Consider the following 23,475-nt stretch of genomic DNA (forward strand, 5'->3'; position numbering starts at 1 on the left):
CATTTTTCACCTCAATGGCCCATGGCACCAGACAATTTCATAAAATAGTGAACTTATATTGATCGAGGTGGGCACACATTGAAGTAATTATTCCTTGAGATACTTCAAAAAATCAACCTCCTCAATCTAAACCGGACAACGATGCTTGATGCGTGATTGATAGTCCTTGGTCAAGGACCGTGGAAAAACATGTACCAATTGTGGACCGTACCAATTGTGGACCAAACAATCGACGGGCGGCTTTTATGCATAATTTGTGTGTATTTGGCATCGGACAAGAATACCCTGAGCTACAAAATACACATAAGAGACACCGATGGGCTACATCCTAAGTTGCCCATAAAAAGGATAATGATGCCCTTTTCAAAGAAAATCTTAAGCGCGAGGGATCTGCCCATTGCAACGCATCAAAAACAACTTGAGCTTCCGACGAATCCTGATGAAAATTTTTGCATCTCATTACCAAAAAGACACTGCCTTCTGTTACTATCAAGTGCAATTAGAGCTCGCTCTCTCTCTCTCTCTCTCTCTCTCTCTCTCTCTCTCACACACACACACACACACACACACACACACACACACACACTGAGGCTAGACGCTGGGAACAAAACACAGCTGTGCATAGTTAGCATCTAGGGTGGGCAGCAACCGGAGATGAAAACTTTTTATTGAGAGAGAGAGAGAGAGAGAGAGAGAGAGAGAGAGAGATGCCTCTATGAATAGAAAAGCTCACCATTCCACTACTTGCCTGACAAATTAAGGTACATTTTCTTGTCACAAGATTACCTTAGCTTGAGGATATTGTACAACAAACACTCCCTCATGATCCAGTGTAGAAAGCCCAAAAGGTTATGATACATGATCAAAGAGGCATTAGTACCTCTAAAAAACCCAAGGCACAGTCTGAAATATGGAATGTATACCAATGGAAGGAGCAGCCATGAAATCCACGAGATTAAGAACAAGAAACCCTGTTCATCCATGCCACAACATTTTCACATCGCGGGGAGAGCTATGCAATGAGGGTCACTGAATCATTACTCCTCTCAATTCATCTGGTTTACATTCTCCACCTTCAGCCGTCTCCGTTATTTGCGACGTTGCAGCGGTTGACAGGTGCAACTCATCCATCTCCAGATACTCTACTACTTGCTTCATTGAAGGCCTATTCTCTGGCTTCTTGGAAATGCAAGAGAGAGCAACAAGAACAGCTGTTTGAAGCTCCTCCAAAGGTGCTGTGACTCTCAGGTATTTCTCGACAATGTCACCGCCCTTGCCCGACTCATGTAACCTCCTTGCCTGCACATTGATGAGAGAATTCTCCAGCATTATAAATTAACAAATGCATGACATGTTATCCCGGAAAGAAAATCAAGAGCAATCTGTAATGATTTTAGTTCAAAAGCTTCAAATGAAACACTAGAATGCCGAAATAAGAAAGAAAACTGCAAGAAGTTCAGCTAGACTTGATACCCATGCAGCCAGTCCTAAATCTTCTCCGTCGTTTCCATCTGCAGGCCTTTTCCTGCTCAATAGCTCCAGCAAAACAACTCCAAAGCTGTAAACATCTATCTTGTCGGTTGCTCGTCCACCTTCAGCATACTCTGAAAACAAAAAATGCATCCCCGTGATGGACTTACCAAGCCTTTTGGAAAATCTTAAACTCCTTGTAGAAATGAGGTGGAATATATCAAAAGGAAAAAGAACAAAACATACCAGGGGCAATGTATCCAAACGTGCCGGCAACTGTGGCTGTCACATGCGTATCATAAAGACCAAGGATTCTTGCCAAACCAAAATCAGTGATATGTGCTTGCAAATTTGCATCTAAGAGAACATTAGAGGCAGTGATATCCCGATGGATAATCCGCGGGTTGCAATCATGATGAAGGTATGCAAGGCCTCTAGCAACTCCCAATGCAATACCATGCCGAATTGGCCATTCCAGAGGTTTGACGTCAGACCCCTGACCTAAACATCCAACCCATTCATATTCAGGCAATTGAGCTGAAGAATAAAGTTCCAGAGAAACTGGGAGCACTCATGAGCTCAACCCAATACAAGCTTACCATATAGGAGCTGTCCCAGAGTACCATTAGGTAAGAACTCATATATTAGAAGCTTGACAGTTGAGGATGTACAATATCCCATCAGTTTGACAAGATTGCGATGCTTGATAGAGCCAAGAGTTTCCAGTTCTGCCTCAAATCCTCGAACAGACTCTAAACAGTGTTTCAATTTCTTGACAGCAAACACATTTGAGTCCTTTTGCACCAGTTTATAGACCACACCATAGCCTCCTTCTCCTATCACATCCTTGCGCTCCAATTTCCCAATTCCCTTCAGTAAATCCCGGGAAGAAGACATTGAGGTGCCTCCCTGAAACATTACCAGCTTACCTCCTGCGAGAGACGGGAGCATGATCAAAAGCAATCACTTAAAATAGCTATCCTCAAGCCAAGCTAAACACAGCTACTGTCAAAGAGCAGGGCGGTGCAACAGTACATACCATTGCCCACGTTTATTTCCTTGTGATTTCTTATCTTTGACCATCTCCATAGTAAAGTCAAAATGCATACGGCCTTGAAAAGGAGGAATGCCCCAATACAGATTCCCGCTATCGCAAGCGTGCTCAAACGATGGGCTCCTGGAATGGCATTGAATAGTCAGTGTTGGCTATGGCTTTCGTCAAAAGAACTGCTGGAAGCAAACAGTCCACCAATGCCACGATGTCTGGAAGCCAACAGGGTAAATAGGGGTCCATGGCAAATACCTTTTGAAGTTCCAGGATTAGAAGGGGCTACTAGATTATTGACTGACACGGGTGCTGACGATGGAGGTGAGCAAGCTGAAAATCCTTCACTACCACAGAGCTGTATATTGCCAAAGAACCTGTGACAAATCACATCGGAAACTGTTTATCTTAATGGCTGAATCAACTGTCAGGTAGGAACACCTACGGATGCAAGACATGTTTCCATTGTAGAATCTTACGATCCATTGCCAAATTTTGAAAGTACTCCATTTGAGGGAACTGGCCCGCTCAACTGATTGTAGGACAAATTCCTGTGCACACAAGAAAAGGAGCTAGTAAGGAGATGGACGTTACAACGCTTCGCAAACTGCTGACAAGAAAATTTGAAAAGTCTTACAAGTTTACCACGTTGCTCAAGTTTCCAAGTTCTGATGGAATACTGCCATTGAGAGTGTTGTAAGAGAGGTCCCTATTGCGAAAGATCAGACTTCCAATGAATCATTCATAAAAACCCTCAGTCTATATATACTCTCTAATGAAAGCAAATAAAGTTGCCCATCCATGATAGTAGATGATCCATCACACTGCATCTGAATGAAGCTACAGTAATCTTAAGAGCAAAACTTAAAGTAGGGTGATCCCTAATCCTAGCAACCCCAGTTTGCGATGGGCATTATATGTAGATGGGACTATTAGCCACTGTCTTGCACTCATGCTTATATGGTCTGGTGTGCAATTTGTGCCTTGCTTTCTCGAATGGGTGTACACACAAGCTTTGTCTCTCAGGGTGCAGTTTGTTGGTTGTTACAGGTCCTGGGTTCTCACCTTACCTTTGAGGGGGAAGAGGAAGATCCCATTTTCCTCTTGGCACATCTTGGCTACCAACGGGGCACTTTGGACATGTTGCCAGATGCTATACACGCTTTTGAGCCACACCCTCGTGAGATCATTTTCGCAACTGTGGTTGCAGTCACTTTGTGAATGATTTGGAAGGCTAGATGCTTGCATGTTATTGGTGGTCAGCCTTCCCCTTCCACGGATACAATCACTAGTATCTGGACAGAGTTAGTTCACACTCTTCTCAGTCAGTGAGGTACCTCAGTGAAGATTTAATACCTTTACCAACCTAGAAAGCACAACACTCCAAGCCAGAAGTCGTTTCACAAGGCAAAGGTTCTCCCCTTTTCCCACCAACAACTTTTTCAGCTAACAAGCATACTTGAAATAGAGAAACACAGGGGAGCAATGGACTTCAATGATTAAAAGACAGTCCTTGATATATAGTAAGGCTATTAATCATGCTCTGGCAGTGTGGCCCTCATTCATAAAATTCAATGAAGAAGAAAAGTTCTGGGTGGATTAGATCTCTACTTGAATCTGCTCACAGAAAACATAATACATGATACCCTCAAATGCACCAGACATACAAAAACAAATGATCACAATCAAGGTTTAAAACTGACAATCAACCGATTTTTAAAACCTGTAAATGTTTTGCAAACAAAAACATAACAGACATTTTATTACTTTTTCTAAACCTTAGTTTTTTGGCTGGAGCACTTACAAGTTTCTGATTGCATTTAAATTTCCAAAGGTCATGGGAATAGGTCCAGAGAGATGATTATTGTGCAGATACCTGGATAAACCAGCCAAAAGTGAACAAGGTTTTCTTGTGAGATTCTCCATGGTAACTGACATTCAAAGACAAAGGATCTTCACACTTACACCTCCTGAAGAACTTACAAGGCCTGGAGCAGACTGAAATTGCCGAATTGAGGAGGTATTATTCCACTGAAGTTGTTATGATGAAGGCTCCTGCAAATAATTGCAAAAAACTCCACCATGTGTTACAAAACAGCCCTTGAAAATTTCTACCTGAGTGACTTAATGAAACATCAGAATTTTGTGCGCAGGAAAAAACATGCAAGCATCCACTTGGCCTCTGCTTGGTTGTTTCTACAGTATGGCATTAGACTGAAGCTGGCCCTAAGGTCAAGAGAATTTGATATCAAATAGCTACAACAGAGACAAGTCGTATGCTCTGAAAGAGAGCAAGAATACATCCAACTATCTACTTGTGAGAAGGCAGCAGTCATCGGATTGGAACAACAAAGCAAGCTATCACATTGCTAGACTTCAAGATAATTTTCCTTGTGGACTTAAGGCAGGGATTGCCATTCCTTGTTATGGATACTCACGTCTAAAACATGTAGAGGGGATTCAGAACAGGGAAGCCTAAAAATGGTCATTCCCTGTAACTATGCATTATAGTTACCTAATATTTGTTGAAGAAATTTTTGAGCTTGAGAAGGTTTCGGTTCAAAAGAAAAGAGACATTAACCTGAATCAGCCAACCTTGCTATAGCAACCTAACTGTCAAAATCATTAACCATCTACTTTACTCAATAGATCTATTAATTTCAATTTCTTGTAACCACAGTATAATCAAGATAATTCTTTTCAAAAAAAGAAATGAACGAAGTTGATCATGCATTGAAATCAAAAGATTAGCTCATCCTGCATCTGTACTTCATCAAAGCAAGATAAAAGACAAAGCCTCTTGATGATAACGAAAATCACAAAAACTTACAAGGCTCTCATCCGCGTGCAATTGGCCAACTGCAGGGGTATCCCCCCATAAAAGTTGTTGTAATGCAAGTACCTGGTAGGATAACCAAGCAAGGAATATCAGAGTGCTGGTGCTTCCACCCAAACATCAACTCTAGTTTATCAAAAAAAGAATGGCAGTTTACATTCTGTGCAGCTTCTTGAGACTTCCTAATTCAGCAACAAGAACTCCACTCAAGCCCTTTCCGGCAAGATCTCTGCAGAATATTTATGAAACATCAAGCATGAGGAAAATATATACCTTCATAAGAGAGACTAAAACACTCACATAAACAAAAAAGCAGGGAATACAAGAGAACACGTAAAGAAAAAACTAGCTCACTTTATTTGTTTCTAAAGAAAAATAGATGAAATCAAACCATCATTCACTTGAAAAGGCTTTGAGGGAAGGCGTAGGCAACATAAGTTAAAGAAGCTTCGTTGATTGGAACTTTGAAACAAGTACTCAACTTTGACAAACAAGGATAAGACATCACCAAAACAAGTATGTGGAGCAACACACATTGAAAGGTTTAGTTAGGGAGGATTAGCAAGACTAGAATTCATGGTAGCATACTTAACTAACACACTAATTACTCAATGCAAGAGAGAGAGAGAGAGAGAGAGAGAGAGAGAGAGAGAGAGTCAAATAATAACTTGATTAATGATAAACTAACAATATGCTTGAAGTGTACAAAAAATGGTTACTTATATAGTAACTGCAAGTGGCTAGGTGCACCTCTTAAGGGTCACATCGGTATCTTTCCCAAAGGTCAAGGGCAAGAATGGCTCTATAGAATGTGGAAAGCTAGGGTGATTAGGATACCTTTTTGGACTCTTGTGTAACTCACTTGCCATGTATGCTACACTATGTACCCTCACTGCTCATATGATGATTTGGGTGTTGACTGTAGACGAGATGATTCTCACATGTCAGTTGTCGGTATTGACCAAAGGACACAATCCCAACAAACATCCCTTTGGACTTTGGTCTGGACTAGTGTCCAACTACAAAGAGCTCAACTGTCACAGACCAAACCACACAGGTTATAAGTTATAACGACTCAATGGACTACGGTGCCATGAAGGCCAAGGACACCTCCTCATGAAGGATCACATTCATAAAATGGCAGGTGATCCTTCATTCTATTCAGCCTTGATTACTTGGGAGGGACCACTCACTTGACTTGGGAGCAATTAATTCCCATGATGTTGGATCAAGAGGATCAAGTGCGGAGTTCTGGACTTAGAGGGGGCTTTGAGCCTTAATGGGATAGTCATTTAGGACATTGAACCAAAAGCAAAAACAACACAAGGATGATACTTCTGATGGAGCTTCCAAGAAAGCGGTGATTTATCACAAATTGTGGTGAACCAGGCGATATCCAGAGGAAACGTCCGAAGAAGTTCAATCTGGCTACTATCACATCGCATGAGAGTTTTCATGTGGTGGTACTTACATGGGCAGCTCACTAGGGAGATCAAACTTTGGCAGATAGGCCACCAGCTAGCTCTGCTGGTTCATCTATTGTTCACATTTTAGCACTTGTTCTTTGTTTTCAAGAGTGCTATCCGTTGCAAGGTCTTTTAGTGTATCCGTTGAAGAGATGCATGCTGGTGGAACTCCACACGCAGTGGAAGCAAGTGCGTGAATGTCGGAATATGAGTAAAGGTAGCTGCATCACCGGAATTTTGAACTAGAGCTCTGTAATAAAGCATGTTTGTGTCTACATAGCTCCAGCAAGAATTGTCCAGGATATCTCTGATCAATGTAATCCATCACCCTAGAGAGAGGCCCGAATCCCTCTCTGAAGAAACAGTGAAATCATCTCCATATCTCATAATATACTAGTCACCGACATATGTAGTGCTCCTCTGTCTCTAGCTCGACTTTGCATAGTGGCATATCCGCAACAGCTAATGGGAGGAGGTCTGAAGCTATCCTATGGCATATCGAAGCCCGTGCGACTGGTGTGAATCCACATATTCTCGGCCGTTAAATAAATATATCCTCGGTAATGTGAAGGAACTGCTTAAAAGCCACTCTCTTCCCCAAGTCCTGAGAAGGAGTCATCCATGTCCACTCTGTATCAATGCGTGAGATCATATCTGATTATCATGTTGATCTCTGAATGTGGGAATGCAAGTGATGAAGTGTTCAAAGAGTACTAAAATGGTGGTAATCTGGCGATAGTAAAGCCAAGCAACTGAAACCAAGCTGGCATCTATCACTTTGTGCATATCAACATCTAGAGTCTCCTCCCATGGCTAGCTCTCGAGATGACACAAGGGCCAATCTAACATTATGATGACCTGGAAGCTCCCACAAGCCATATATGTATGATATTGATCTAGTAAGTGCCTCAACCACAATCTGTGTAGCTCCCAATTCCGGTTTGTCACCCTCCATTTATTGTGTGTGTGTGTGTGTGTGTGTGTGAGAGAGAGAGAGAGAGAGAGAGAGAGAGAGAGAGAGAGAGAGAAATGAAATGAAATGTAATATTAACGTCTTCAAAAGGCCAAAATGACCTATGAGACCAAAAGGTTACATGTGGTGAATCCAATACCAGGTCTCGGTACAAAAAGTACAAAGAACCTAAAAAGAGAATAGTGGGTAGGGGTAGGGTGAAAGCTGATACAATGGAGCTCTCTGACAGCCAATCTGGTATATCTGCCTCTATGTGTATCCCATAGACTGTGCATAAAGGACACTGATCTGGTAAGAGCCTCAATCTCTATAGGAGGGGCGGCTACCTCCGCTCGAATAATCGCATGTGGTACGGAGGCCTTGGCTCTAATCATCCGGGATATCATAAATACCAAGGGTCTCTCCATGTTCCTCCAACTGTCATGATTCACAGATGGTCCCCACACTTGGACCCCATAAAGCATAGCTGAAGCAACCAAAGTATCAACGAGCCATAACTTTGTTCGTGGTTCTTGAAACTGAACCTGCGAACACATCCTCTCTAGCCCTCCCAATGCCGCATAGGCTCTGGACAGTCTAGTCTCTGCTGCTCTCCTCAGAGTAAACCTCGGTCCCGTGAATACCTGAGAGAGAGAGAGAGAGAGAGAGAGAGAGAGAGAGAGAGAGAGAGAGAGAGAGATATTCATTTGCTTAAAGCTCGAAGTCGGTAGCTTTTGATGCCTTGAAAGGCCTTTGAAAGCCTTTTAAACAAATCTTTTGAAGCTTGATGGTTGCCCTTGAATGTTGAAGTTCAAAGCTTTTGAGATGTAAAAATTTTAGCCTTGGAGCTTTTATATCATATGCTTGAAGTCGGGATACTTTGATGTCGCGTGCACATCTAACCCTATGTGTACGTGGACAAGCTACTTCATGACATGGGTTCAGTTCAGTTAGACTAGGAAGTGTTCTCGCACTTTTGTGAGTCTGTTCGCAGACAGTGCATGTCCAGACACTTAGAGTAGATGCATATCCTCTGGTTGCACACAATATGATCATCAAATTTCCATCAAAACCCATCAAGAGCATTTTTACAGTGCATAGACCTATTTTTCCTATTTCAGCCAATTTTCACTTATTATTTTTAAGTGAAATTTGGTAGGGCAATTTGACAAGGAAGTATATAAGAAACCCTAGCGCTAGCACTTTCTGGCAGAAGAGGCAACAGGAAGCGTGTGTTCAACAAGCACCTTCTCAGCAAGACTCCCCAACAACAAACATAGCGTTTTTTGCCAACAGTAGAAGCCTAGCGTTTTTCATCAACAACAGGCCCTGGCGTTTTTGCATGGGAGATCAGCCTCGGCAGTAGCAGAACAGCAGGACACCTAGCGTTTTGGTATCAGATCATAGATCAGCCCTAGCGTTAGCAGAATCAGCCCTAGAGTTTTTGGATCAGCAAGACTCCTAGCGTTTTGCAGATTCATCGCGACAGAAACCCTAGAAGCATCAGGCTTTTCAGTTTTCAGCATCACGACACCGCAATAGAAGCCCTGAACCTCGCGGATCTCACCTTCCCGCAGCAGATCCTCGCCACACAGTCAGATCGACGAGCGTTTGAAATCTGCGTTTTCAGCGCGTCGTCGTTGCATCGTCGTCATCGACATAGAGTCAAATTCAGCAGATAAAGATTTGCAGATTTCAGCCATTAGCGTTTTCAGATTTCAGCCCGTCTCGTTGCCGTCCTCATTGTCGTCGACATCATCGGCAAGTCCATTGCATTGTAGAGATTTGTGCAATCAATAGTAGACCGCTCTCGTCATAGAGAGTGGGGCCTTCGGAGGAGGGTTTGACAACATTCTGGTGTCGTATTCTTCTCTCTCTATCTCTCAGTCTCAACACCTTCATTCACAGTTTTTATCCACTTTGTTTATGTCCATTGCACTCTCTCACTAAAGGAACGGAAGGCTCTCTCTTCCGTAAGTAAAAGGAACCCTTGACCACAGTTCGGAGCACTCATCTTGAGCAAAGTTCAACATTCACTTCCGCTGCACGTTACATTGGTATCAAAGCTTTGGCACTGTTCTGTATCACTCAAGGAAAGAACCACAAGAAATTTTTTGCTTGTTGCGATCGCATGTAATCCAAGTCCTCTTGGGCGTGTCGATTCCTAATCGTGTTTTTGAAGAGTGACAGGAAACCCAAGAAAGAAGAGCTTGTCTAGCCTCCCTTTGTTTCTCTTTTCACTCATTGAGAGTGGATCATGCACTTAGCGGCCGGCCAATCGACGTGAGGTGGGAAAAAGCAACCTTGGTGTGAGCGCAAGGCCGCCAATGGGTGCGCCCGTGGGAAAGAGAAGAGCTCGGGTAAGAGAATATCCTTCTCTAACACATATTGCAAGCTAAAGAAGAACCTCAAGAACCCAAGAACCACAAGAACCCAAGTTCCTCGTGAACTTCAGTGGATGGTCATCACCCGAAGCGGAATGGATACTTCGCATGGAGGTGGTGAGCATGGGAGTGGCGAAGAAGAGTTTTCCCCACCAAGAGGTTTTTCCGACCCTCCCCCTTCCCCATCTACGCCAAGGATTTCACTAACTCCTATGGAGGCTTTTGACACGATGATGATGGACAGAAAGTTAGAACACGAAGCAAGAAAGGCAGAATTGGCTCGTGAACGCGAAGAAAGAAAAGCAAAACGGGATCACAAGCACAAAGAAAGAATGGAAGCCATAGAACGTGTGCGCGAGCAAGCGCGCTTGGCGGCCGAAGAAAGAATGGCAGCCCTAGAGCGTGAGCACGAGCAAGTGCGCTTGGTGGCCGCAGAAAGAATAGCCGAATTGGATCGCGAGCGCGAAGAAAGACGGTTAGAGCAGGAAGCACAGAGAGCCCAACACATGCAAGAGTTGTTCCGACTTTTTTCTAATGTGCAGGCGCAGATTGCAAAGAATCAGGAGAAGGAGACTCTCAGTCTTGTCTTCTCCAAAGCACGATACACATGATTTGCATGATAATAATAAGCGAGATGATAAACATGATGATTTGCATGATAATAATAAGCATGATGATTTGCATGGTCAAGATGTGATTATTCACGAGCATGATAATGATGTGATTGTTCACAAGGATGATGGTTTAGTTGATACTTTGTCTAGTGAAGCTAACCTCATTGCAGATTTGATAGATCATGAAGAACCAATCTTGGCTCTCGAGTCGAGGTCCAAAGAACCCCCACAGCACGCATTGTTCGAGTGTTTCATTCGTGATGCTTTCCTGTATTTTAGTCACCATCCTTATGTGATCCCTTTTCACAGGCATGCCATATTGTACGCTAAGCACGATTCACTCATGAATGAGCACGGATGTATACAGATTACTCATGAAAAGATGAAATGTTTGTACCCAAGGAATTCATATTCAATGTCTCTTCCTTGGCATGACACAGCATCTGAAAGAGCACAAGAAGGATTGAACATCAAGCATCGGCATTTCCATTGTGATTTGCCACAGTCGATTCATTTAAATGAGAAAGACAAGATTCGACCCCGTTGTTTGCGTGTGTTTGCCACTCCGTCTATATGTTCATCTACATTGCATGCACCGTCTTTAAAAAAAGACTAGAATTTTTCCAGTCACTTTCCATGGAAGGGGTATGTTCATGTTTTTGTGTTGAAAGTGGTTTCAGAAATTTTCAACCTCGGAGATTCTTGAAGAAAGCAGACACATGACTATAGACGAAGTTGAAGCATTGAAGGAGCCATAGATGACTTTGTCGCTTTCGATGCGGCCCAAAGAAGCAAGCGTTGCAGACCTTTATGAAGTTCAAGTTTCGCACGATCCACACATCAGAGTGGACCGGCGAAGAGTTTTTCCCAGGATTCCAGACACTGTTGGCGATCTCCCTTGACGCCATACAGTTCGGTACTAGTACCTCACTTTGAAAAGGAGGGGATGTCACATGCACATCTAACCCTATGTGTACGAGGACAAGCTACTTCATGACATGGGTTCAGTTCAATTAGATTAGGAAGTGTTCTGGCACTTTTGTGAGTCTGTTCACAGACTGACTGTGCATGTCCAGACACTTAGAGTAGATGCATATCCTCTGGTTGCACACAGCATGATCATCAGATTCCCATCAGAACCCATCCAGAGCATTTTTACAGTGCATAGACCTATTTTCCCTATTTTAGCCAATTTTCACTTATTATTTTTAAGTGACTTTTGTTGGGAAACTGGGTAGGGTGATTTGACAAGTATATAAGAAACCCTAGCGCTAGCACTTTCTGGCAGAAGAGATAGCAGGAACCGTGTGTTCAACTCGCACCTTCTCAGGAAGACTCCCCAACAGCAAACCTAGCGTTTTTGCTATAGCAGAAGCCTAGCGTTTTCCATCAACAGCAGGCCTTGGCGTTTTTGCATGGCAAATCAGCCTCGGCAGTAGCATAACAGCAAGACACCTAGCTTTTTGGCTTTTGGCATCAGATCACAGATCAGCCCTAGCGTTAGCAGAATCAGCCCTAGCATTTTTGGATCAGTAGGACTCCTAGCGTTTTGCAGATTCATCGCGACAGAAACCCCAGAAGCATCGGTGTTCTCAGTTTTCAGCATGAAGACACCGCAATAGAAGCCCCGAACCTCACAGATCTCACCTTCCCGCAACAGATCCTCGCCACACAGTCAGATCGACGAGCGTTTGAAATCTGCGTTTTCAGCGCGTCGTCGTTGTATCGTCGTCATCGACATAGAGTCAAATTTAGCAGATAAAGTTTTGCAGATTTCAGCCATTAGCGTTTTCAGATTTCAGCCCGTCTCATCGCCGTCCTCATCGTCGTCGACATCATCGGCAAGTCCATTGCATTGTAGAGATTTGTGCAATCAATAGTAGACCGCTCTCGTCATAGAGAGTGGGGCCTTCGGAAAAGGGTTTGACAACATTCTCGTGTCGTATTCTTCTCTCTCTATCTCTCAGTCTCAGCACCTTCATTCATAGTGTTTATCCACTTTGTTTGTGTCCATTGCACTCTCTCACTAAAGGAACGGAAGGCTCTCCCTTCCGTAAGTAAAAGGAACCCTTGAGCACAGTTCGGAGCACTCATCTTGAGCAAAGTTCAACATTCACTTCTGCTGCACCTTACATTTGAAGGCCTTTAAAATGCTTGAAGATGCTTTGAATATGTTGGTGCTTTGGCTTTGCTACAAGTGAGCAGGATTGCTCTCTTAAAATAGTATTGAGCTTTGCAGAGCAAAAGAAGACGCGAGATAGTGGGCTTAGTTAGCGGACAAGGATTTGGGATTTTTTTTTAGGAAGCGCACGCGGGAATGAGGTTTCCCGCAGTGTGCGCCCAAAAAAGGGCACAAGGGCGTGGACGCACAGTGGGGACCCACTTATTAAAGCGATGAACTCATGTCCTCATATGCACATACTATTCAAAGTATGGTGAGCTAAGCCAAGTCCCCAAGTGGGCTTGCACGTGTAGTGTCACGTGACACATCCAACCCTATGTGTCCGTGGACAAGCTACAGCATGACCAGGGTTCAGTTCAATCAAGTCAGTCTAGAATAGGAAGTGATCTGGCACTTTTGTGAGTCTCTTCGCAGACCGTGCATGTCCAGACACTTAAATTAGAAGCATATCCTCTGGTTGCACACAGCATGACCATCAGATTCCAGTCAGATCCCATTAGTAGCATTTTTACAGTGCATAGACCTATTTTCCCTATTTTTGACATTTTTCAATTATTATTTTTAAGTGACTTTTGTTGGAAAGTAGGTATGGCAATTTTGCTAAGTTTGTATATAAGCAAACCTAGCGCTAGCACTTTCTGGCAGAAGAGGCAGTAGGAGCACCTTGCTCAATAGGCAACTTCTCAGTAGAACCCCCAAGAGGCCTAGCGTTTTTGCTCCACATCATAAACCTAGCCTTTTGGACCAGATCAGCCAGCGTTTTTGGATCTTGCAGATTCCTGGCGATAGCAAGAAGCAGAAGCCCCAGCGTTAGCAGATTCACCGCAGCAGGACAATTTTCAACCCTACCGTTTTTACATCTGCCAGGCATTTCAAGGTTTTGCAGATCTACCGCGACGGAACCAACACAAGCACCAACGTTTTCAGTTTTCAGCACTTAGACATCGCAGAACAAGTCCCAAGCCTCGCAGATCTCACCTTCCTGCAGCAGATTCTCGCCATACGGTCAGATTCAGCCCGGACAACGCAGATTTCAGCATTTGCGTTCGTTTTCAGCGCGTCGTCGTCGCATCGTCGCCATCGACATCGTCACCGACATAAGAGTCAGAATTCAGTAGATAAAGATTAGCCCTTAGCGAATTTAGTTTTCAGCCTCGTCGTCGTCCTCATCGTCGGCAAGTCCAAGCATTGTAGAGATTGTGCAATCAATAGTAGACCACTCTCGCCATCGAGAGTGGGGCCCTTGGAGGAGGGTTTTACAACATCTCTGGTGTCGTATTCTCTTCTCTATCTCTCAGTCTCATTCACAGTGTTCATCCACTTTGTTTGTCCATTGCACTCTCTCACTAAAGGAACGGAAGGCTCTCCCTTCCCTAAGTAAAAGGAACCTTGAGCACAGTTCGAAGCACTCATCTTGAGCAAAGTTCAACATTCACTTCTGCTGCACCTTACATGTAGCTAGATCAAATAATGTAGAGTTAAGCTTGACCTTGCCGCGGCTTATACCTACAAACTCACAAACACACCTTAATTTTGCACAAAAATGGATGATGGAGTGGGGGAGGCTTTCCTCCTCAAAATGCAGAGCTTGAGGACTCTATGGAAAGCTCTCGTTGAGCACTACCCCCACACAAGGTTTTGCAATAACAAGCAAACGGACTGATTCATTGAGAGGGCAATAGCGCACAAAATGGATGATAAAATGCAATCCAAATGCTAATGAAGTAACCTACACACACTACTTGCCTACTTCTTGCTAATCATGCTCCTCTCGTAGATGAGGGTGAATGAACATGCCCAAAAATCTATGAGATTTACAACATGATCGTGTAGCTTATTGTTACTAACACTTGAGAGAGAGTGAGAGAGAGAGAGTGATTAGGAAACGCTAATCATGCCAACCTAGTGCTCTAATACCAATTGAAAGGTTTAGGGAGAATTAGCAAGACTAGCATTCTTAATCAATACGCTAATTACTCAAAAAGAGAGAGAGAGAGAGAGAGAGAGAGAGAGAAATGAAATGAAATGATATATTTACGTCTACAAAAGGCCAAAATGACCTATGAGACCATCACGGTTACAAAATGTATCTGATACAATGGTGTATCGCTAATTACTCAGAGAGAGAGAGAGAGAGAGAGAGAGAGAGTGTAGACTCAAATGATAACTTGATTAGCAAGACTAGCATTCATAGTAGCATACTTAATTCACACGCTAATTACTCAATGCAAGAGAGAGAGTAGACTGTCCCAGAAACGGAAGCGTGATCGTACAATTTTTTATCTTATTTACGATTTTCCATAAAAACTCTGCACGATACAAAGTTGAGAGAACAATGCAAGAAAATTGACAAAGACTAGAAGATGGCTGGTCCCCCCGCCCCCCCCCCCCCCCCCCCCCCCCCCCCCCTTCCCCCCTTGAAGGAGATTTCTTATTATTTCTAAACAATTACAAGCGCATAAATCTAAAACAACATACGCTGCTCATGTCCTAGAACCTACTCTAATGCATAAGAGCACATAAATTCATAAGCCTATTGGTTGAAATTTTCATACCTGTAGCCCTTGAACGGCTAATCCTACTTTGTGTTGAGATTTCCTAAGCGGGAAATGCTTATGCTATTATCTACTCGCGTAGGGAGTACCCACACGAGTTCTTCTTGGCTGAATTCTGCTTCTGGATGCAATCGGAATGCTGAAATTTGTGCGGACAGCCTGTACTATGCTTGTCTGAGTGCGAGTATCCCCCGTAGGGACGCACACAAGCTCTTTTGGTTGTGTTCAACCTTCGCCGCGCACTCACAACCTCTGCACGGCCTTCACACACACCAAAGCAAGAAAATCGTGGGGAGAGAAAGAGTTGGCTGAATTGAGAGCCTAAGAGAGGAAATTCTGTGCAAGGGTGGAAATTGTTGTCAAAGCCCACAAAGTGGTAGCGCTAGGCCTTATGTAAGGTTGCGCATGCTAAAACCTCGCCGGATGACGCGAGAGAGAGAGAGAGAGAGAGAGAGAGAGAGAGAGAGAGAGAGAGAGAGAGAGAGAGAGAGACTGCTCACAAGCTGCCAACGTTGGAGGTTTCTAAATCTTACGCTAGTTTGCTGAGTTTTAACTCTTATCTTAATGTTTAACTCATTTGACCGCGTTCATAATGTCTGGCCACTGAGTTTATAAGGTTTTAACCTTTTAACTTAAAAACACACGTATAAATCCAATGTTCTGACCAAACTGGAGCATAATTAGCTCGTTCGTTTTCATGCCTCTTTCTACTCAACTTGTCTACTCTCGCCGAGACGTATTTACACTCTGTCCGGCTGGCCAATTCTGTGGGCAACCACGGTGAAAATATTAAATTATGACTTTTCTGAGCCCGTTAGGGACACCATCTTATTCATGCGCTTGTTCTGATCGGTTCTGCACTGCGTCCGGTTACTACTCTACTTATCATACTGTCCGGACCGGGATAAATTCCCAAATGGCACATTGCACTAGAAATTTACCCGTTCATAATTAATTGGTACCAATAAATTCATAAATTCATATATTCATCTTGTGTACACAAAAATCATTTTCATTTAACTGTAGCCTTAGCTAAAAATATTACATAGACAGAAATGATAACTTGGTTAATAATAAACTAAACAACATGCTAGGTGCACCTCTCAAGGGTCACATAGGTATCTTCCCCAAGACTCAAGGGGCAACTCCCCGAAGGGGAAGAGTGGGTCCGTAGGATGTGGAAAGCTAGGGTATTTGGGATACTTTTTTGGACTCTTGTGCAACTCACCTACCAGGTGTGCTAGACCATGTGCCCTCACATGCTCATTTGATGACTGGGCTGCTGACTATAGAAGAGATAATTCTCACATGCTAGTTGTTGATATAGGCCAAGGGCCACAATCCCAACACATATGAACCTTCACAGACTTTTGAAATGATAAGCCAAAGGCCACAATCCCAACACATAGGAGCCTTCACAGACTTTTGAAATGACAAGATAGTTGATAGCTTTGTTCCTCAACCTCAACTTAATTCCTATGTCAAGTATGTTAGCTTGAGGAGGAAATCTAATGGCAGTGATGATTGATGCCATCTCATTGAAGTTGCGATTACACACTGTGATTGGAAGTGTGCAATGCATTTGTGCAGACCCTCACTTAAGCACTACTAAACTTCACTAATACCCTATCTCAATACATCAAGTTCTACATCTGCCAATCTTATAACCTCGCACACGAGTCGTGCACTTATAATTGATAGGTTCACTAATCGTTCTTCAAAGAGGCCTCACAAAGAGAGTAAGACTTATCTTAACAATCTACCGATTGGCATTTAAAGAAGCCTTGCAGAGAACAGTCTCGTTTCTTTGCAAAACCAAGCACTTTCCTTGCCAGAAGTGTAGGTGGTGCTCTAGCTGGGCATACACCGACTATAGGTCCAAAAGGAATGGACAAAAATTTACAATCTCCAGAGACAGGCCAAAACGAAACTGTTACAAACGATTAAGTGACTATTTTAAAAGCTCTTCACATAGACAATCCTACTGCAAAAGTTCAAGATGATGAAGTGGGAGATGGAACAGCTTCTGTGGCTGTATTAGCGGGAAGCAGTGAAACTTGTGGCAAAGCACATCCATCCCATGACAATTATAGATGGATAAGGATTGCCGCTGAATGCTCTTGAGAAGCAGGTTCATGATAACAAAGCCTATCCAGAAAACTTTTGAACACACTTGCTGACATAGTTTATCACACCTTGTGAGAGTGTCTTACAACATCAGGATCAGCTCCTCTCCTTGGCTTCTCAACCGAGGACGCAAGCCTATAGCTGATCGAATTATCTTCAAAATTTTGAGAGCCCAATTGGCTTTGCATGTCTCTACGTGGAACACCATCCTTTGCAGGTTTTAGACCAAGTTTGAGAGATGGAAGAAATGCAACCGCTCAATGATGGCAAACTCCAGGCTCATCAGCTTGGAGTGGTTAATCTAGATCACCCTTTTTTCTCTTGCAAATTAAGTAGACATATCACCAAGAAATGAAGGCAGACGAATCTCTTCTCCTCACGGTAAAGACTTTACTTAAAACTTTAGCTAATTTACTGGTTGTTCTTCCTTCATGTGGAAGACTATCAGGGCAATGAGCGCCTCTGATTCATTTGGGAATCGAAAAATGCTTGTACCATTAATGGCCCTTGGCTCAATCGTCAATGGTCTCAGAGTTGACGTGCATGGGAAAGTACAAAGGTTGGTCCTACTGTAGAGGCCGGCCAGCAAGCTGGACTGGCAAGCTGCCTCATATGCCACAATGTTTTGAGGGAACCATCCACCATCTGATAGTATCTTTCTGTTCTTATTGAAGTATCTTGCTCTTATGATTAAAATCTCTTGTTTTTGCCCAAAAAAACAGGCATTTTTGTAAAGGCCTGTAGGGCAATCGCAGAGCTACATGTACAAACTCTCCTTCAAGGCTCTGCACTTTCAAGCACTCACTATAGCGAATTCTTTCCATCTATTCATGCGCGCAATGCATGTATAGATATCTTGCATGGCTCATAAGTTGCACATGTAACTTAATTTTCTTCATAGATTGAAGAGGCCAATGTTGATAGATTACTCGGTAAGTGATAATGAAATTTTTTGAGACCATAAAGCGATATCGACAACATCAGTTTTTTCTACCGGTAGCTCTGCCATTGCCCTGTACAATTGAAGAATCTTTTCCACAAGAGATGTGAGTTCGAATCATTGCCAGAACACAAAATTTCCATATTGTTGAAGGAGACTTAAGAGCTCCCTGGTCTTTTTGCTTGTATCAAGTAGCAATTTTCAATACCACAATCTCACTTAAAGTATGCAAACATTTAGCACTCCATAACATCTCCGACAGAAAGCATATATTTATTAGAGTGGCTAAAATTGAGCAGCCTCGTGCCCTAGATATTGCAGGGCAAGGAGAGAAACCTACATGGAGATGACTTTTTTTGAGAGGGGATCGCACCAAATGCCTGTCCAGTTGCAAGGTGATGAATGGGACGCATTCCACCCAGCCAAGGCTCCATGAGGATCAGCAACTGCTTCTTTAAAGACCAGTAAAGTCATTCCTGCATGAAATTGAGCAGAGGGTCAATGCATGCTATTCGTGTGTGTGTGTGTGTGTGTGTGTGTGTGTGTGTGTGTGAGAGAGAGAGAGAGAGAGAGAGAGAGAGAGAGCTGTGAGCTTACCTTCTGTTGGAAGAGCGTGGGCAAAAAAGCCTGCATACAGAGACCCAACATAGCAGGAGAAGACAAGCAAGTAAAATGCAGAGTAGCCCATCCCCACGCTCTCTCTCTCTCTCTCTCTCTCTCTCTCTCTCTCTGGGCAATGCTGAGTGTGATGTCAAATGATAGGTGTCTGCTCCAGGGGTATTTACAGGGCTTGCGGAGGAAAGCAGCTGCCTGGTGCTGGTGGTCGGTAGCTGCAAGTGTGAATAGAGAGCGTGCAACTTTCTGCAGCGGCACGAGAAAGCCACAACAGAAAATAGACCTCTTTTATAAGCGAGTTGACCACGGGAGCACCACGGCTCCACGGGAGCGTTCTCTCTCTCATCTGCTGAGACTCTGAGAGAGAGAGAGAGAGAGAGAGAGAGAGGAAGAGAGGAGAAACCGGCCCGAAGAGGGAGGAGAAGTAGAGGCAAGGCTGTTACGCAGAGCTGCTAGACTGTACTTTCCAAATGATAGGATCGCGATTCGCGAGCGCAGCCAGGGCTACACCCGAGAGAAACAGACACCGAGGGGGTCCCTTTTAAACTCTAAAATGAGTCATCCCAGATTCCCAACTCCATTCTTGGCTAAACGTCGAATGGAAACTTTGATGACCCAAGATTTGACCCCACCCTCTCACTATCATGTGTCTCTCCCTCTTATAGTTTCTTAGAGCCGAGTCCCGCAGGAGATGAACAAAATTAGAGGGCCCCCACACGGGAGGGGGTAATTTGTAAGACAAGACACTTACTTTTTTGATTTGACATGTGCACAAGCACACGCGAAAAGGGAAGAGGGGGTAACCTTTGCAAAATCCAACTGCACCTCAAAGAGGTGTAGTTCTGCGAGAGAGGAGGGGTAATCCAATAACAATTACCCCCTCTCGTGTGGGGGTACCCTTAAAAGTATTTAATAATCATCTCAAGACTCATGCTCTGGTCCCATGAACCGATAAACTTTTCATTCAATTTAAAGCAACAACTTGTTGGAAATTCGTAGTCATGTTAATTCAAGCTTTTTGCTGTGCATTGTGCATAGAATGGAAAACCTACTAAATCAAAAAGCAACATATGATATATACTAGGAAGCCCAATATAGGTATTTTTATCCTCTCTTTCCATTTACTAATGGTTGCATGAGCACTCATTAAACTTAATATTGTTAATTTTTTTATCTCGAGTGAGACCCGGCTCTCAATATCTAACTACTTCACAAGAGCAAAGAGAGAGAGAGAGAGAGAGAGAGAGAGAGAGAGAGAGAGAGTACATGAGGTTCATTTGGCATTTCAGTAGGGGAGCGCGATATTAAGAAAATATGATATATAGGGCATTTTCATAGGGGAGCGTGATTTTAAGAAAATATAGATATCATCGCGCTTCCCTATTGAAATGCCATATATATCATATTTTCTTAAAATCACGCTCCCCCATTGAAATGCCAAATGAACCTCACTCACACACACACACACACATGCACCTCATGCAATGTTTTGGATGCTTGAGATCTGTTCGTACGAAGCATTAGGAGAAAGTTGGACTCACTTTTGGACCTTTCAGTTTTAAAGAGAAAGTGACGCTCGACCAATGAGGAAGAGGCTAACGCTATGTTGAGAATCGACATTTTGGAGCCAAGCTCTTTTAGGAAAAAGGAAGAAAATATTATTTTTGTTCATCAAATTGCACAATTTCACGCTTTCAAGGCATAAAATGCCATAAGTCGTACTGACTCTGTACCGACGAATTTTAGAACTTTCATTGAAGACTCTATCTAGTATCTATGTTTCCGTCCAAATATAACTTTGAGTATGTTAACCCTCACGCACATTCCTATCACCTACAACGGATGTTGTATTATTTATTTGGTAGAGTCAGGTACCGGGCTTGTCGGTCCAATAGGAAAAGGGTAAGAGTGATCGCCGATGAGAGGCGCACTAACTAGAACATTCAAGGGATTAGTTGGCTAAGCATGGGCGCCCCAGTGTGAATGGGGCGAGCTCATATAAAAGTCAACTAAACTTAAAATTCACTCATTCTCTCATTTGTGCAATTGAAGAGTGCTCTTGCTCCATCTCCATCTTCTTCTTCTTCATCTCCTTGTGTGTGTGTGTATGCGTGAGAGAGAGAGAGAGAGAGAGAGAGAGAGAGAGAGAGTGCCACAAACGGATGCGCGATTGCCCTGCAAAATACTCATGATAACACAATACATACCGTAAAACGATAAATAGGTATACCTGAATCATCGCACACGCACATAATGAACGACGTACGCGAACCGAGAGAGACATAGAGCAAGAGAGAGTAGAAGAGCACGTGCAGACGCACCTCCTAGAGCGGAGTGCTACGTCAGCACGACGAGAGAGAAGAGAGGAGAGGAGAGAAGATTGAGACGGACACTGGGTGCAATCTCCCCCCGTGCAAGAGTGACCATTTCCCTCTTGCACGTATTTGTTATATAGATTTCTTGAATGGTCAAATTGGTTACAAACTGGTCGGCCGGTCATAAATGGCCAAAGCTCATAAAAGAGCACTTGAATAATAAAATGTACAATGTATATAATTTCATTCGCATAGGCCTAGCTCGGTCCAGTCTTTTCCACCTGTCAGCTGCAATAAATAATAAAGTATCAATTCCATAATATACCTCTCCGTTGGAAAGCAACTGTCCTCAGTTGCGAAGATGAAAATCTACAAACAATACTTGTCAAAAACAGTGATTAGTATGTTGTGTCAGGAACATCACATAATAAAAGAAAAATTTATGAAACTAAACACCATTAGCTTATGCCTGCCATCATCCACATACTACCTATTCTAGTGTCCCATACCACTAGAATAAGCAGTATATGCCATACCCTGATGAATCAGGATATCATTGGTCACACTCATCATTAATCTCATAATGTCAAGTCTCATCACATAAACACTGCCATAATAATTACCAGATACCAAATCCCAATCCAATTCCAATTCCACAATATAAGTCCAAATCCAAATAACTTTCATTATGTACCCGGGTAACAAAATCATACCAGTTACAGTGGTGGCCAGCCACTGCAGCATGATTTTGTGATCGGTGTTGCCTCAACCGACGAATCTACACCAATAAGACGTGCTGCCTAAATCGGCGAATCTGCACTAATGCTGCCTAAATCGGCGAATCTGCATTTGATATTGTTTAAAAACTATGAATGTGTAATCTCTCAATGTGCTACCTAAATCGGCGAATCTGCACCAAGATGAGTATCTACACACTGCCTAAATCGGCGAATCTGTGTGTCTCTGACCAATGGACTAGGCTAGGCATAAAAATATAACATTTACCACATGTGTGAGATCAATTTGGAGAATGTTTGAGTAGGAGGGTACTTACAAACTGCTGTTCATGAATCCAAAATATCTTAGCTGATGTGAGTATCTATAGAGCTTAATAACAAATCATGTCAACCAAAATGTCAGTCAATGTAAGTAGGAGCCAAGATGTGAGAAGGGTTTGATTTCATAGTGTATATAGGACAATGCACACAAACAAATATGAACAGAGTAGTGATGTATTTGATGGACATACCTAGAGGGTATGTTGCAGCTGAAAACGTATGTACCTGTATGTGCATGGAGAGAGCTGCATTGTCTTTTTGGATGGAATTAGTAAACACATCAAGGTGTATTGTGACACAATCTTGTATGAGAGAGTCAGTATACTCAACCAAGTAGTAATGTATAGATTAGTTTAGATATTTGATTGATAACAAGCAAGGAAGGTATCATAGAATCTAATAGAACATGGCTAGTATATTATCACTCGAGATTTTTAAAGTAATTTTCCAAAATATAACAATGAGATGACTTATATGTTTGCCTCACATTATGGCCTGCATCGGTTGGTGTGAATCTTAGACAATAAACAAGTTAGAAAAATGAAGATCATTATCAAAATCATTTGGTTAAGTTTAGTCAAGACAGAGACTGGTATTTTTGTAAAGTTGTGGTCAACCTAAGAAAGATAATGGTGTTGTCCATTGCTACGATAATTAACAACCAATAAAAGATAACAATGAGCCATTTGAAGAGGACAAATCATGAAATCTTCACAATTTTTGAAGTGCAATAAATTTTAAGCCCTACAATTGAGTTTATGGCAGTTGACAACCTCGATAGATGGAAGGAGGCACAAAAAGATCATGTAGTATGAGTCATAGGATTAATTATATGAGTTTGCAAAAGTGATTATCACAAACCACTCTTATAGTAGGAGCGTGTGCAGATATGGTCGTACACAATTTTGTATTTAGC

General features: G+C 42.8%; 1 protein-coding gene across 1 annotated transcript; it reads right to left on the reverse strand.

Moving 5' to 3' along the window:
* Window positions 1-716: 716 nt before the first annotated feature.
* LOC147436776 (receptor-like serine/threonine-protein kinase At1g78530) lies at window positions 717-19,687 on the reverse strand. Its single transcript, XM_086486202.1, has 14 exons — window positions 19,169-19,687; window positions 18,912-19,047; window positions 5,509-5,580; window positions 5,346-5,417; window positions 4,499-4,570; window positions 4,320-4,391; window positions 3,153-3,224; window positions 2,995-3,066; window positions 2,774-2,892; window positions 2,510-2,647; window positions 2,070-2,402; window positions 1,717-1,971; window positions 1,474-1,604; window positions 717-1,299 (listed from the first exon to the last, which is right to left on the reverse strand). The coding sequence occupies exons 1-14, from the start codon at window positions 19,257-19,259 to the stop codon at window positions 1,027-1,029; spliced, it is 1,908 nt and encodes a 635-aa protein (XP_086342328.1). The 5' UTR covers window positions 19,260-19,687; the 3' UTR covers window positions 717-1,026.
* Window positions 19,688-23,475: the final 3,788 nt, after the last annotated feature.

The sequence above is a fragment of the Adiantum capillus-veneris genome, chromosome 17 (assembly GCF_014529385.1).
Source record: "Adiantum capillus-veneris isolate H3 chromosome 17, ASM1452938v2, whole genome shotgun sequence".
Lineage (NCBI taxonomy): Eukaryota > Viridiplantae > Streptophyta > Polypodiopsida > Polypodiales > Pteridaceae > Adiantum > Adiantum capillus-veneris.